Source organism: Anolis sagrei, chromosome 1 (assembly GCF_037176765.1).
Source record: "Anolis sagrei isolate rAnoSag1 chromosome 1, rAnoSag1.mat, whole genome shotgun sequence".
Lineage (NCBI taxonomy): Eukaryota > Metazoa > Chordata > Lepidosauria > Squamata > Dactyloidae > Anolis > Anolis sagrei.
Genome location: NC_090021.1, coordinates 80,502,652 through 80,517,062, shown reverse-complemented (window position 1 = coordinate 80,517,062; position 14,411 = coordinate 80,502,652). Strand labels below are relative to the sequence as shown.

Genomic DNA, 14,411 nt, shown 5'->3' with positions numbered 1-14,411 from the left:
ACTAAACAATATTAATTATATGCCATGGCAAAAATGGTAGGTAAATCCATCCAATGTATAGAACAAATTTCTTTGTTACATATCCCTCAGGAAATTATCAAAAGAATAAAAAAGTTTACTAGTTTGCTCACTATATTTAGACTGATACAAATCTTCTGAAGTTCTACTCTGGACCACACTGCTGCAAGAAACAGAGGTGAGAGGATGCAGCAGGTCTCATCTCATTTGCTTGATATTACATAGGTATAAAACAAAACATTTGTTCTGACTTCCGCATAAGATTATCTATAACAAAGTGATCCCACATAACCTGGCAAGAAAGAACTTGCTGCAGTCATAGTCCCGCCAACTGAATGTGGCCAGAGCAAGAGACTGACATTTCTTTTCATGCTGGTGTTTTTGGTGTTCACAGTGAGATAGGAATTAATTCCAGTTCCAAGGCTGCTTTAGTTTTAGCTTATTCTGTGGATCTGATGAGGATATTTAATCCTGTGAAGTTATGACTATTCCCAGTATGCCCATGGAAAGCCCCAATTTTTACCTTACCACTGACAGGAATACCACTAGAAGTATATCTATGCCTGTAGACCTTTTCTGTGCCCAAGTGCTGGCAGGTTCTCTTCTTCATTGGCGTTAGTGCATTTCTGCCATGCCCTATTGTGCACGTGTCAAACAAAAGGCCCGTGGGCCAAATCCAGCCTTCATGCCATTTTAAGTGGCTCACAAGGTGTTCAATATCAGGTCAACATAGTAACATTCGTACAATTTTACAATTACAAATGGCCCTTTAAAGGCAACCATAAAGCTGATGTGCTCCTTAGTAAAAATGAGTCTGACACCCCTGTGCCTCAGTTTGAATAGGGGCAAGTTTATGATTGTTCCCTGATCTGCTTTGCTTTTCTGTTCCTTTTTAAAAAAGCATTGTTAAAATTTTTGTATGGTTTTATTGCTATTCTTCTTTAAAACAAATTATTATTATTATTATTATTATTATTATTATTATTATTATTACATGCAGTCAACAGAAAATAAATACTGGAAAAAAAATCTTGAATTTATGTGTTCTTCTCAAACAGGAGCTTCTCATGTGACACCACAACTGCTTGAAAACCTCCTCCAGGTTTCAAAACTCCCCCAGGTTTCAGAATGCCCCTAACCTTGGCATGTGGTGCGGAGGTGGGGTAGCAGTTATAAGTACCAAACCCCTTCAGGACACGTGAAATTCTTCAAAATATGGTCAGAATGCCGCACTTCTATGCTGACGTTTAAGCATATGATAACCCCTGGATGATCATGAGAAAAATAAAATGCTCTCTACTGAGTTTCACTGACAATTCAGGCAGCATCTGATATTGTCTACTATATATGTTCTTTGATGTGGTTTAGTGTACTTTTTATTGATACAGAAATTATCAGTTAACTTTTACATGCAGTCACACAAAGAAACATCTTTTTTTAAAAAAAAAATGTGTTCATTTCAGTTCTGATTACTCAAATAAAATATTGATTTTCCATCTCATAGACTGGCTGATGTTCACTGCAGTTGTTGAAGACTAATGCAGTGTGACCTAAAAATATTATTGTTCAATAACCACTATTTGTAGGTAAGGTGACTATATGGTCAGTGAATGTGTGACTATATTGCTGTGATTTTTTTACAATAATTTTATATGTTGTAAGCTACCTTGAGTGAAGCATTGATGTCTCTCTTCCCCCCGCCCCAAATGTTCCATTCCCCAATCCAGAGATTCATGTTCTTTGTTCTTAAAATTGGGGAATAAAGAGTAAAAACGAATAGTTGGGCTAAGGTGTAAGCAAACAACATGCTTAGTTAAGTAAAGCTGCCACTCATCTAATATGATAAACCCAAAGTACTCTCTAAATGATATACACAAGGTATAACGGGCTAGTCTAAGTGCTGGCTGGCTTATTCTGGGAGGAAAAGATTTGTCTCTTGCTAAGTCCAAAACTACCTTTTCCTTTTGTTGTTGCTATGCTTTCTCAGGTGCATTTCAGGTGTGTTCAGTCTCTCAAAGTCTTTTCATCTCTTTGTTCACAGGGTTGACCTGGATGATTAACTTTTCCTGCTCTGCCAATACCATGGTATTACACTACAAGAGGGAGAAAGGGTCGTACCAATTTCCCTGACTATATGGGAGCCCACTGTTTGACCAGATGGGGCTCCTGATATACCAGATTTTCTGTCTCACCTAAAAAGCAGCCAACATCTTCTTCATGGTGGGAGCAATAACTGTCATTCATTTGTTGTGGGTTCAAAGAAATGTGCACTGAGAGTCAAACTATACTTGGTATCCATTGTCTGAATTTAATTAATACATGTTTTTGCTATGTATTGAGAAGCTGAAAGAAGTCTGAACTATCTCAGGATCATGAATGGATTCGGGTGGAGTGTTTGAGGCTTTCCTTGTAACATACATAGGAGCAAAAGAGATAAATCTTCCCCTTCTTACACATTCTCTCTCTCTCTCTCTCTCTCTCTCTCTCTCTCTCACACACACACACACACACACACACAAAGACCCAGAGGTTGCTAACGCTGCAAACTGCAGCATAATTTGAAAACTTTACACATCCATTGCCACTTTTCAAAAGGCTTTATGTCTAATCTGGCTCTCAGAATTGCTTTCTTGATATTAATGAGCATACGTGTGGAAAAGGGAGCTTCACGTGCACTTACCAGATATTAGATTTCATGGGGTAAAGCACAATGTTTTGAGAAGAAAACAATGGACTTTTGTAGTTGCATTTCCATTTTTAATAAGCACAACAGCCGATTGAATATAGTTTTGGACAGGCAACCATGTTCAACTTGCAAAACTAAAGCTATCATTGCATTGTGCCTTTATCCCTTTTGCAGCAACCTAGACAATTGGGTTTTCCTATTATGCTATGCTTTCTTGTCAAACACATCTGGGGACATGGGATGAATAGCCTAATTACATTTGATAGTGTAACCAAATTAGTAAAAGATTGCACAAAGTTTGTTTCTTAGGTCACAACACACAGTTCCCCACAGTATTTTTTTACTTCCAATGGGCAGAGTTCTGTCCAGAAGAATGAATTATCCTGTAAGAGGGCTCAGGACTTTTCCTGTGTCTACAAAACACAGGACACCCACTGTAACGCTGTCTTTACCACGAGATATGAATAATAAATATGGGTAATAAACTAGTTTGCAATAAAATTAACCATTTCAGCTTTCATTTTATTTGTCGTTATGGACTATTTTTTTTTTTTGACAGAAAGCAGTTCAGCAACCAACTGGTTGTAGAGTTGGTGTGGTCTCCTTCTCTGGTTGTGTGAGAGAGCTGCTTCAGCTGGAGATCCTGGGTGGAGCTGGGACTGGATTCAATGGTCCATGGGAACCTCTATGTTTCTAAGATTCTATATTTGCTGAACAATCAGGCCACCTAATTTGTAACAATAGTATTATCTCAGTTAATTTCATAAGAAATATTTCCCAGCAGATTTTGCTGGCATAATAACCTCTGGGTTTATACTCTTTGAGAATGGCTAAATCCAAGCAAGTCCACACATTAAAATTACCTTGTGCTGGAAGCACCTGGCAATTAATCTATTACCACAAGCAATCCAATCTTGCATAAGTATGGCATATACCCTTCTTCCCAAATTAGTACCTCAGGCACGGCTGGTGATGTGCCTTCTGCCAATTCACTAAATAGAAGCGGAGTTGAATCTCCTGCTAATCCTGGAGAAAGTTGTTCCTCATATTGTGCTGAAATTAAAACAGAACTTATTAAGCACTGTAGCTTAAAAGGGCATTCAATGGACCATCTAATTAAATACACAGCATTCTTGGGTCAGTTCCTCCATGGCCTAGATTGGCAGATTTTAATGCTACTCTATATATGCATTGCTACAACTCAGTGCTATTGATTTTGTACCAACCCAAGGACTTCTGCATATGATATAGAGAAAAAAAAACTACAAAGTCTTTACATGTATTCCCATAATCAGTACTGTGACATAAAACAAGAATTTGGTGATTTCAGTGAAATTATTATCGCCTCATTATCACATTTTATTGTTTTGTGGGTTTAAATACTGCAAATGATCTTACAATCTTTCAAATATAGAAATGTCTTAATATGTAAATACATTAAACTGAAATGGACACTTCCAAAATACAGAGAAAAATGCGGTGTCGTCTGCCTTTTCTCTCAGTTGCTGCTTTCATGTTTAAGACATATGCCTCCCTTAAAACTGTTAAGGTTCTCATCACATGAGATATAGAGGTACATGAACAGCATTAACTGGAAGCAAATGTCATAGATAGACTTTTGTACAGAGTGCCCTCTGGTGTGGAGACTAGCCCTAACATGAGTTGGACCAGTTCACAGTGATTACTAGTAGGAAGGCTTCGCAAAAGGAAACACATTCTTATTCTTATAGGGATTGTGCTGACTTGAGACAGTGACAGATTTACCACACTTGTTCCAATGTGTTGCCTCACACTTGATACAAAGAGATGACTACACTTCACTTGCACCAGAACAACTAAAGTAGACCATTACCTTGATTAAAAAAAAACCTGGAAGTCATATAAGTTCCAAGAAGTTTTTAAAAAGACCTACATTTACAGATATTTATTGTTACAGAAACCCTGATTATTTTTGCCCAAATTACCTAACATTTTACATGACAAATAGCCACTTTATGGCATGTAAGCAAGATAACAGAACTATCTATGGGTAGAATAGCTGAAAAGAAAAGCTACGAATATATTTTAATATGTTTTAAGGGTTTTTATTACCTTTAATATTTAATTCTATTTTAATGTTTGTATATATTTTTGGTTTTAAATTGTATATTGGTTTTACTCTAAGCTGCTTTGGGTCTCTTTTTTAGAGAGAAAAAATGAGGTATAAATAAAAATAGGCAAGAAAATGGCAAAGCTTTTATACAGGCAGTCATAGATTTAAATTAGTGTTGCTCATTTGAAATTACCAATTTTTCAATTGTTTCACAGGGTTTTTTTTACTATAAGGATTCACTAGTGTTCACCTGCATTTTATACTGGCCACTGTTTTTGTTTTTTAAATGCTCAATTGTATTTGTTTTGATGCATTAATTTATTTTAGTTGACTAACTGTTCATCAGTTTGCATGTAAATAAACCACTACTTATGAAAAAAGAAACATGCTTTCTTTGTTCTTAGATAATGGGCATGCATTGCAGCAGAAGTCATATTTTCTCCTATGTTGAGATTAAAGGGGATATGCTTCTGCAGATGATGCTTGATATTTCTGAATTTTATTTTAAATAAAATGGTCTTGAATTTCTCAGCAATTCTCTGAGTTTTCTCTGAATGAACAGCTTGAATCCTCAGCATTTTCAGATAAAAGATCACACAGAACAAGGCTGGGAACCCTCTGCGTTGAAGCCTTGGAAGGCTGCTACCCAAATAAGCATGTAGTATACAAATTTTAGCAATCAATATGTTTGTTCTCATATTTAGTCCTACTTCACTTATTTTGATATATGTATAACATTTGAACTGGCCATACAAATACAGTTAAGGCTTCACAGGTACAACACAACAGAAAAAAGCATTATACATACTTTCGCCAACCACATAATTGGCAGGAAAATAGCCTTGCTGACCATTTGCCAGGCTTCCAAACCACCAGTTGTCATTATCTTTGTATAACACTCGGATAATGTCCCTACAGTGGATGGTTAGTTCATCTGATCGATGCGCTGTGTAGTTGTAAAGAGCCACTACCTAAAAGAGAGATAAGACCACCACAGCTTTATCACTACTGTACCACAGAGACAAAAGGCCAGCGTTCACTTCCTCTAATAGAAATGCTGCTGTAACCAAAGCTCCACTTGGGTGAAAGCTTGAGGCTGCCTCAGGTTTTGGGGCTGGTGGGAACGCAGCAGGAGAGGCAAGATAAAAGGCCTGTGGGATGCCAGAAAGGGTTAAGAGCATTCAAAGGCACCAAGATTAGCTTCAAAAACAACAAGAGCACCAGCAGCTGTTAGTTTTATATGCAAATAAAGTTTGATGCATTTTCTTTCTTAGAATTCTAACTTTCCTAGAATTGTGTTCAGGAGCCTACTTCATTTCAGAGTTTGTCTGCATGGAGAGATGGCAAAACGAGGCCATTGCTCCCCTATAAGATTGCTCCCCCCATGAGATTTCCTTCACTCTACAAATTTCTAGCATTGCAGTCACTTAATTCTGCAGTTGCACATCTAGAAACAGAGTTTAGCCATCCATAGGAAAAAAATAGTCAAAGTGATTACGACAATGCAAACACAGCAAATGTAAGAATTAGAGTTGTTAATGATTTACTCTTTGAAATGTGCCTTACTTTTTGAAATGCTGGAAATTTGTAGAGTGAAGAAAAATTTCACTTGGAGGGGCAAAATTCTTAAATAGAAACCAATGCTCTTATTTTGCATTCTCTTTGACTATGCCCCTCAATTGGAGACATATGACAAAAACATATACTGAAAGAAAGGTTTTTGCTTAATCGTTTTCACTCATTTTTCTAAAGAAGGGTAACTTCATCAAATGCAAGAGTGGGAAAATATTGCCTTCCAAATTATGTTGTTCTGCAGTTCTAGCCAACACAGATTTTTGTTAAGATTAATACAACCAACCTTGCTTCCTCTTATGATAACTTATATGAAATGTATTAGACTTTTCTGAAAAAATGTACATGGGGTTTTGCCCAGTAATTTTGTATGACAACTGATTATTTTTTTGCAATAAAAACTTGGAATGTGAAAAATATTTTGGTCCTTTACAAGGGTTTTCAATGTGTGATGTTACAAATGGAAAAATCTGCATATGTTGCCTTAACTCCTGTCACGTTCACAAGAAAATGTATAGCATATACAATTCTTGCCAATGTAATTCAGATGTTGCCTGCTGAAAGTTTTTGCTGACACTTATGGAACCTTAAATCCTGGCTTGACATTACTTCTGAAATAGTTAAAGCTACTACATTTCAAAAAGTTGTGGTGAGAACATAAGGTCACTTAAAAATTAATTATAATCTTTAAGCTAAACAACTAATATCAATAGACAAGAGAACACAGATTAAAATTTTGCACAGTACATACTGTTTCTTGGACAGGAGTGGAACCATTGTCTCCTTTGCCACAAGCTGCAGTTGGAAACTCTTCATTCTGTAAGAAAGTATTTAACACTATCAGAATATATTCTGCAAGATTTTTATGTGTTTGATCATACAAGTAATGATCCAGCAAAGATAAAATAAAAAATAAGTAGTGGATGCTATCATTCAGTATCAACAAATTTAGCTGTAAGTTATCACAAACTGAAGAGAGTAGCTAACAGCCCATGGGCAGGTGGCCTAAGGATGTAATGACTTCATTGTAATTTTAACCTGGTCATATGGACAATGGGAAACCTGCTGTTCTTCATTCCCTACAATGTTAAACCACATCTATAAGAGTCCTTTAAAATAATGTTTTTTCACAGTGGAATTTGTCAGAATGCACTAAATGTAGTGAAAGGGGTAGACATTTGACTGAGCCATTACTAAAAGGTGTGGGTGTTTTTTTGTTTGTTTGTTTTTTTGCAATTTGTCATCCTTTCTAATTATTCCTCTTTGTTACCCCCTTCGACCAACATCTAAGGTATTCATTTTCAATTCAAACACTGTTGGGTATTTAATTTTCAAGTAAGAAAGAGGAATCATGTATTCAATTCAATCACAAGATGTTAGGCCATTGCAATATTGGGGTGCAGCAACAAATAATCACACAGATGAATTGATAGATCATGGGAGCTGAATTTACCATGGGAGCAGAATTATTAAGTTATAAAACTTTGAGTGATTCTGGGCATATCCAGAACACTTGCTTGCCTAGACTAGTGCTCCACTACTGAAGAATTGCATTCTTTAACTCCTGGTTCATTTAGTCTCAAGAAACATAGGCTTCAAAGATCAATGCTAAATTGAGTATTCTGCATGCATTCAGCAGGGCTCCTAAGGGCAATCCCTTTCATTTTCAACCATTATTTTTCTCTTGAGTCTCCTTCCTCCAATGCATAACTGGATAAAGCCTTGCATTCATAGTGCCACAAGAATAAAGAGTACTGTTAACCAGCAAATATATTTGTTAAGATCTGTTGGAGAAAAGGGTAAAAGAACTAGTCAGATTTAACTAGTTATTTCCAAATTCCGATTGCAAGTGTTATCAATCAATATAAAAGTAAAGGTAAAGGTTTCCCCTTGACATAAAGTCTAGTCGTGTCCAACTTTGGGGGTGGTGCTCATTTCTAAACCGAAGAGCTGGTGTTGTCCATAGATGCCTCCAAAGTCATGTCGCCGGCATGACTGCATGGAGTGCAATCAATATAATACTTGTTAGTTCCCATTACATTAAAAGGATAAGGTAAAGGGACGCTACTAGTCGAATTTATTCGACTAGCTGAATTTACCTAGTTTTGACCAAGATCTGGCTACTTTGTAGTAGACACAGACAGTGAAATCCTGAGAATTTGGAATAAAATCCTACTAAAGTTAGATCTTTATGCACCTCACAGTTTTGCTCTTTTTCTGTTAAACTCCCTGTCGCTAATTTTTAAAAAGCGATCCAAGTCCATGCACAATAATCTGGCCCTACTGGCCTAATTTAATCTTTTAAACCAGTAATCCAGTGGATTTAACTATGATTTACTATCACTTTTTAGTACTGTGTTGCCACACAGAGAGGGCAGGTCTAAACCTATTCTTTGTTTTTCTTTTCCTGAAATGAGGGTTTGTAGGGCAGCAGCACTATGGAGGTAGTGAGTTTTACCGGAAGGGAAGGAGTGGCTCTTGTTACTTAGTTATGACTCATGATGATGATTATTATTCCTATTCTCCTAATGATTTTGTTTTAAAAAAAGATATTTACAAGCTTTCCAAAAAGCCCCTTGAAGCTTCCTTGAGTTGAGGTAAGCGTTAGGAAATAACAGATTAAAAACTTCAAGATGCCCTAGGATATTTTGAAATCTCACAGATACTCTACTGTGGTTTTATGAAAATGTGAATTCAAAAGTCTCTACCTAGAGAAAATATGTACAAACAATTCAGAAAATGTGGGGCCTGTAGGTTATTCCTCACAAAGCTTACCTAGCAGACAGCATTTTGAGAGAACCATTCTCCCTTCTTTAAAATGTACATAAATACTACACTATAATAAAGTTCATTGTTCTAGAGATTCCTTCAGAGGAATCTTGCATAAACCTGAACTCTGCTTTGCAAGTCTGAAATATAATACACAGGGCTGACTTCAACTTGACCATTCATTTATAGGCATGGTGCTTTCCCTTGGTAATAATATGCTCAAAGAGGCTTGCAGTGAAATCAGAGATGAGTGAATTTCTGGACAACATAATACTTGCAGCTCAAGACTGAAATATTCATACAAAACAGGCATACATTTTACATTAATAAATATACATAAACACAAACGTAAACACACTGAGGAAACATCCTTAGCAATATACAAAAAAGAGAGAAAGGAAACAGGATCACTGGGGGAAGTGGTAGTAGCAAAAATAATACATTGTCCAATTATACATTTCTCTGTTGAAAATTCTAGATCGACCTTAATCCCATTTTTACAGCTGGAAGCAGCCAAGGTCTATCCTCAATATGGGAAAGTCGGCTTTTCCTGGAAAGAGGTATGATGCTGAGCTAGACGGGCAGGAGGCTGAATCAGTATAAAGCAGTTTCTTTTATTCCTCTTATATTCAGCAACTATCATGTAAAGCTCTGCCATATGGGTAGTTCCATGGTGATATCTGCAACTTCCAGGAAATCTTTCACAGAACAGGGCAAATCAATAGAGTGAACAAATAGTATGGCTGCCATACAGAGCAGCTGCTGCAAAGAAGCTTGTCTTGTCTTCCAGAGTTTAGAAGTTGTTGCTTGTTATGTTTTAAAGGTTCTCATTAGTGTTGTTCATTTTTGAGGAAGTATTCTATTATATTACTGACAAAACACGAAATAAACAGATAACACAAATACCGGCCCCTTGACTATGCTGTAACTTGTAAGTAATGCATCACAAACAATATTACCTGTGAAACAATGTTTGTGTGTAATAAGACTATATAAATCTCACTCCTTTTGAGAAATAATGCAGTTACATTTTTTGGCATAATTAATAACGTGTCCATAACTCCTTAATGCTTTTGGGAGTCATAGGAGTTTGGCCATATTTAAGGATTAAGTATCTAAAAAGTTATTCCGTTTTGTCCTGTCCATTAGGATGGCATGAAACGGTACGCCCCCTCTGGTATATCAACGAAACAAAAGGAAAGTGGGAATGGTAACCATTTGGTCACCTGATTTTCATCCCATTGGTGGCAATGGGTGGGCATCCCACGCTCCACTTTCCCTCAGTTTTAGGGCTAGAGGGTCTCACCATTTCATTAATTCTCAGGCTCTCTCCAGCATTCATTTGAGTTGTTAGGATTGGTGGGACAAACTCCTGTCTCTGAATCTGGATAAGCAAAATGCAGTCTGTGGCTCACTGGTGCTGTTTTTGCAGTCCTTGGCTCTTTTTCAGACTCCATTACCTTTTTAAATGGTTAGCAACCCCCCCCCCCCCCCTGTACTTTTCAACACACAGTAACCTGGAAAGAGACTCTCTTTTACAGTGTGTGTGTGTGTGGCCTGCAGACTGCCAAGGATTGCAGCCAAGCGCCAAGCAGAGAACGGAATGACTCTTACTAGGCACTCAGTGCTCAGCTGCAACCTCTGGCAGTCACAGGCACTTTGGGCCTATTCCTTATGTTACTGGCTCCCCCACATTTACATCACTTCAATTTTACAGCCCAAGTCCAGCAACACAATCTCGATGTTATGTCAGTTTTAATCAATCTTTTTGAATTGTATAAGATTTCACATAAATAGTCCACCACATTATGGAGAAGTACCCCATGGGATAATTTATATAAATTCCATGCTGCAGTTTGGCAGAAAGATACATCAGTGCTGTCAGAAAGAGACATCTACACAAATGCATGTTAGGATTGTGACTGCCTGACACTGCAAAGAGAAATGTCTTCTCATGTCTTTCACTGGGATGGCACTTTATATACTGCTGCTGCAGCACATGGCTTTTACTGCAGTTGTATAACTAATATTTTGATTTACAAGCCTTATGCTAAAATAATTCTGAAAGCAAATTGTGAATGGAGATAATAACGGGCCAGTTTAAATATGTGTGTGTCCCCCTTCACTGATGTAAAATGAGGAATAAATATCATGTTAAGATATATGCTCAAATATTAGTGGTCTTAAAAAGTGTTGAAATTATTTAAACTATGACAACTTCATTGTCATTTTGCTATTTCACAATGAAATCAAATGCCTTCCCCAGCACATATCACAAAACAACACACCCATCCCTCTACACTCCAACCACCACTACACAACCCCCAATGCCACATCAGTGCAAAATCTTGAAGTTCAACATAGCCACAGCTCTAGGATAAAAACGATCTATCAGTTTATTTGTCCTTGTCTTTGTCACTCTGTACTGTCTGCCAGATGGCAATACCGTATATACTCGAGTATAAGCCAACCCGAATATAAGCCGAGACACCTAATTTTTCCACAAAAAACTGGGAAAACGGATTGACTCGAGTATAAGCCGAGGGGGGGGGGGGGGTGCAGCAGCTACGGGTAAATTCCAAAATAAAAATAGATACCAGTAACATTGCATTAATTGAGGCATCAGTAGGTTAAATGTTTTTGAATAAAACTGTAAGTTAAGATAAGACTGTCCTCTGATTAAAGCATTATTCTAACCTTCTTCAGTGTAAATGTGTTTACATATCCTTCCAATAATAATAGAGTAAAATAATGGAAATGTAATAATAACAGTAATAATAGAGTAAAATAATAAATGTAATAATAACAATAATAAAGAATAAAATAATAAATGTAATAATAATAGGAGTAAAATGATTAATGTAATAATAATAATAATAATAATAATAATAATAGAGTGAAATAATAAAAAACCTTGACTCGGGTATAAGCTGAGGGAGACTTTTTCAGCTTAAAAAAAAAACCGAAAAACTAGGCTTCTACTCGAGTATATACAGTAATTCAAAAAAAGAATATGCCGGGTGAGATGGATTCCCAAGAATGCTCTGAGCTGTGGGACCTATAAAGTTAATCCAAAAAAGGGAGAGGGCAGCTAATGTGCAGAAGAGGTGACCTTTTGGAGCACCTTCCTGTCTGTCACTGTGCCATTACCAAACCACGTATTTTCATTGTTGCTTTAACTATTACATTATCATGGCTGATATTACTACAACTACTACTTCACTTTCTCCCATCCTTCTACTAACTATACCTTGAGTGGCATGCAATTTGTTTGTATTGTTTTGTTTATATCCCACCTCCTTTTGGGAGAATGGCCCACCAGAGCCATAATCACAAAGCCATATTAAAACCAATAAACATATCTGTATAGCAAAATAATTTGCAAAGTAAATGAAAGTGCTTCTGGAATAGTACTTTAATTTATTCAAACACTCTTTGCAACTGCACAAAGGACTGAGGGTGTATAAACACAGTTTTACATCACTTTAATTGCCATAATTCAATGCTGTGGAATCCTGAAGATGTAGATTTAAAATATTTTAGGCTTATCTATAAGGGTGCTCTGATGCCTTACCAAATTACAACTCCCAACATCCCCAGCATTGAGTGTTGACCATTAAAGTGATGTCAAATTGCATTAATTCTACAGAGTAGATGCAGCCTGAGATGTCCACTCTTGTTCTGCAACAGAAAAATAGTGTGTTGAAATCAGCTTCTCTTCTGTTGGGTCAAGCATTTCTTAAACAGAATTCAGTTCAGAGTACTTTCAATGTTGCAAAGCTGAGGGGGGGGGGGGCAATATTTTCTAATTCTCTTTTGCCTGTACTTTACTTAGCACCATCTCTGCCAATGCTAAAAAAAGGTCCTCAATCTTGCAGAGTAATTTGGGGGTAATGTATTCCAGTTAAAAGTACTATGTGAAGAAGATACTTTACAGACAAAATAGCTTAGATGTGTTCTGACTTGGATGCTGTGATTGATATAGCTCCAGTAGTAATTTTGGCACCTGTTTGTTGTGCATTACTTAATATGTTTCATTTGTGCAGCCTGACAGGACAAAACCCTTGGAGAGGCAAGAGCCACCACATGTGTACAGGATCCTTGACCTTTCTGGCTTCCAAAAACAGTGAAAGATGAACTGGCTACATGAGTAATGAGAGTCATGAAGCTTTCCATTGTACCTAAAGGAGGCTATGGTGAGGCCGCAATTACTCTCATGCTCTTCTTTCCCCACCAGGCAAACACGACTAATAGTTTGCAGGGTGCCTTCTTAAGGTAATGTGTGAGGGATACTCTCGTTTTAACTTTTGTACATTAAAAAAAACAAACCATTGTACATTTTAATTGGTGGTTTTAAAATGATATTTCAATTTTGTTTAATCTTGTTACTGGGTTGTAGTTCACTTTGTTTCCTGTTTGTAAGTCATATGCATCATATACATATACATCATATACATACAATAATCAAATAATCAAATAAGAATCAATCAAATGTAGATGATGGCAGATACAGAAGATCAAGTGAGATCATATCAATGGACAAGTCCCCATACTACAACTGGAATTCATCCACTAATTAGAATTTGAAGCATGGATAAAAGATTGATACAACCTAACTAGATATATAGATAGATGCAGTATTTTAAGGGTGTATCTCGCTATCAATTTATGTAGCAATTTAATGATTCTAATGATTTAAATAGTATTTTAATAGTGTATTTTGTATTGCATTTTATAACCTGGTTTTTATACATTTATTTGTCTGTCCTATTTGTGAAAGACCTATGGTCTAAGCACTAAACAAACTATCTAGAGCCTAACTGAGAAGGAAAAAAACACAGGTGTACTAGAAGTTTAAAAGTTAAAATTTAAGAAATAAGAGAACCACTGTTATGCCTTGGTCTTTATGGAGCCTCGATCATTAAATTATACCATTACTAGCATGGTTGCCTTCCTGAGTTTTCAGATGACTATGATCCTCATTTGATTACAGTCCTCAAGCATTTAATGAGCATGGGAATCTATAATCTGTCTAGAGGAAAAGCTGTGCCAGGCTGCACTTTAGTGAGTCCTGCAATGTACAAACACAAAAAAGAAATGCAAACACAGCTGCTATGACAAAGTCTATAGGGTTTTTTTTTTAAGGATGAATGGAAAAGTAGGTAAAATAATTCAACTGCTAAGATGTATTCAGGCACACTCCAAAACTATTTGATCAATTCTTCTTTAATCAGAAACACTTCACTTTCAACTCTAAAGGATGTCAATTTACAT

The 14,411-nt window shown here is 36.6% G+C and overlaps 1 protein-coding gene across 3 annotated transcripts in view; it reads right to left on the bottom strand.

The window, feature by feature from the left end:
- The window catches only part of AHI1 (Abelson helper integration site 1), a 105,177-nt gene that overhangs the window by 6,113 nt on the left and 84,653 nt on the right, over positions 1-14,411 (bottom strand). For all 3 annotated transcript variants that reach the window (XM_067466586.1, XM_067466589.1, XM_067466587.1), the window contains exons 21-23: positions 7,120-7,185; positions 5,605-5,767; positions 3,660-3,757 (exon numbers count right to left, since the gene is read on the bottom strand). In XM_067466586.1, the coding sequence (XP_067322687.1) occupies positions 3,660-3,757; positions 5,605-5,767; positions 7,120-7,185 (327 nt within the window). The remainder of the gene's footprint in view (positions 1-3,659; positions 3,758-5,604; positions 5,768-7,119; positions 7,186-14,411) is intronic.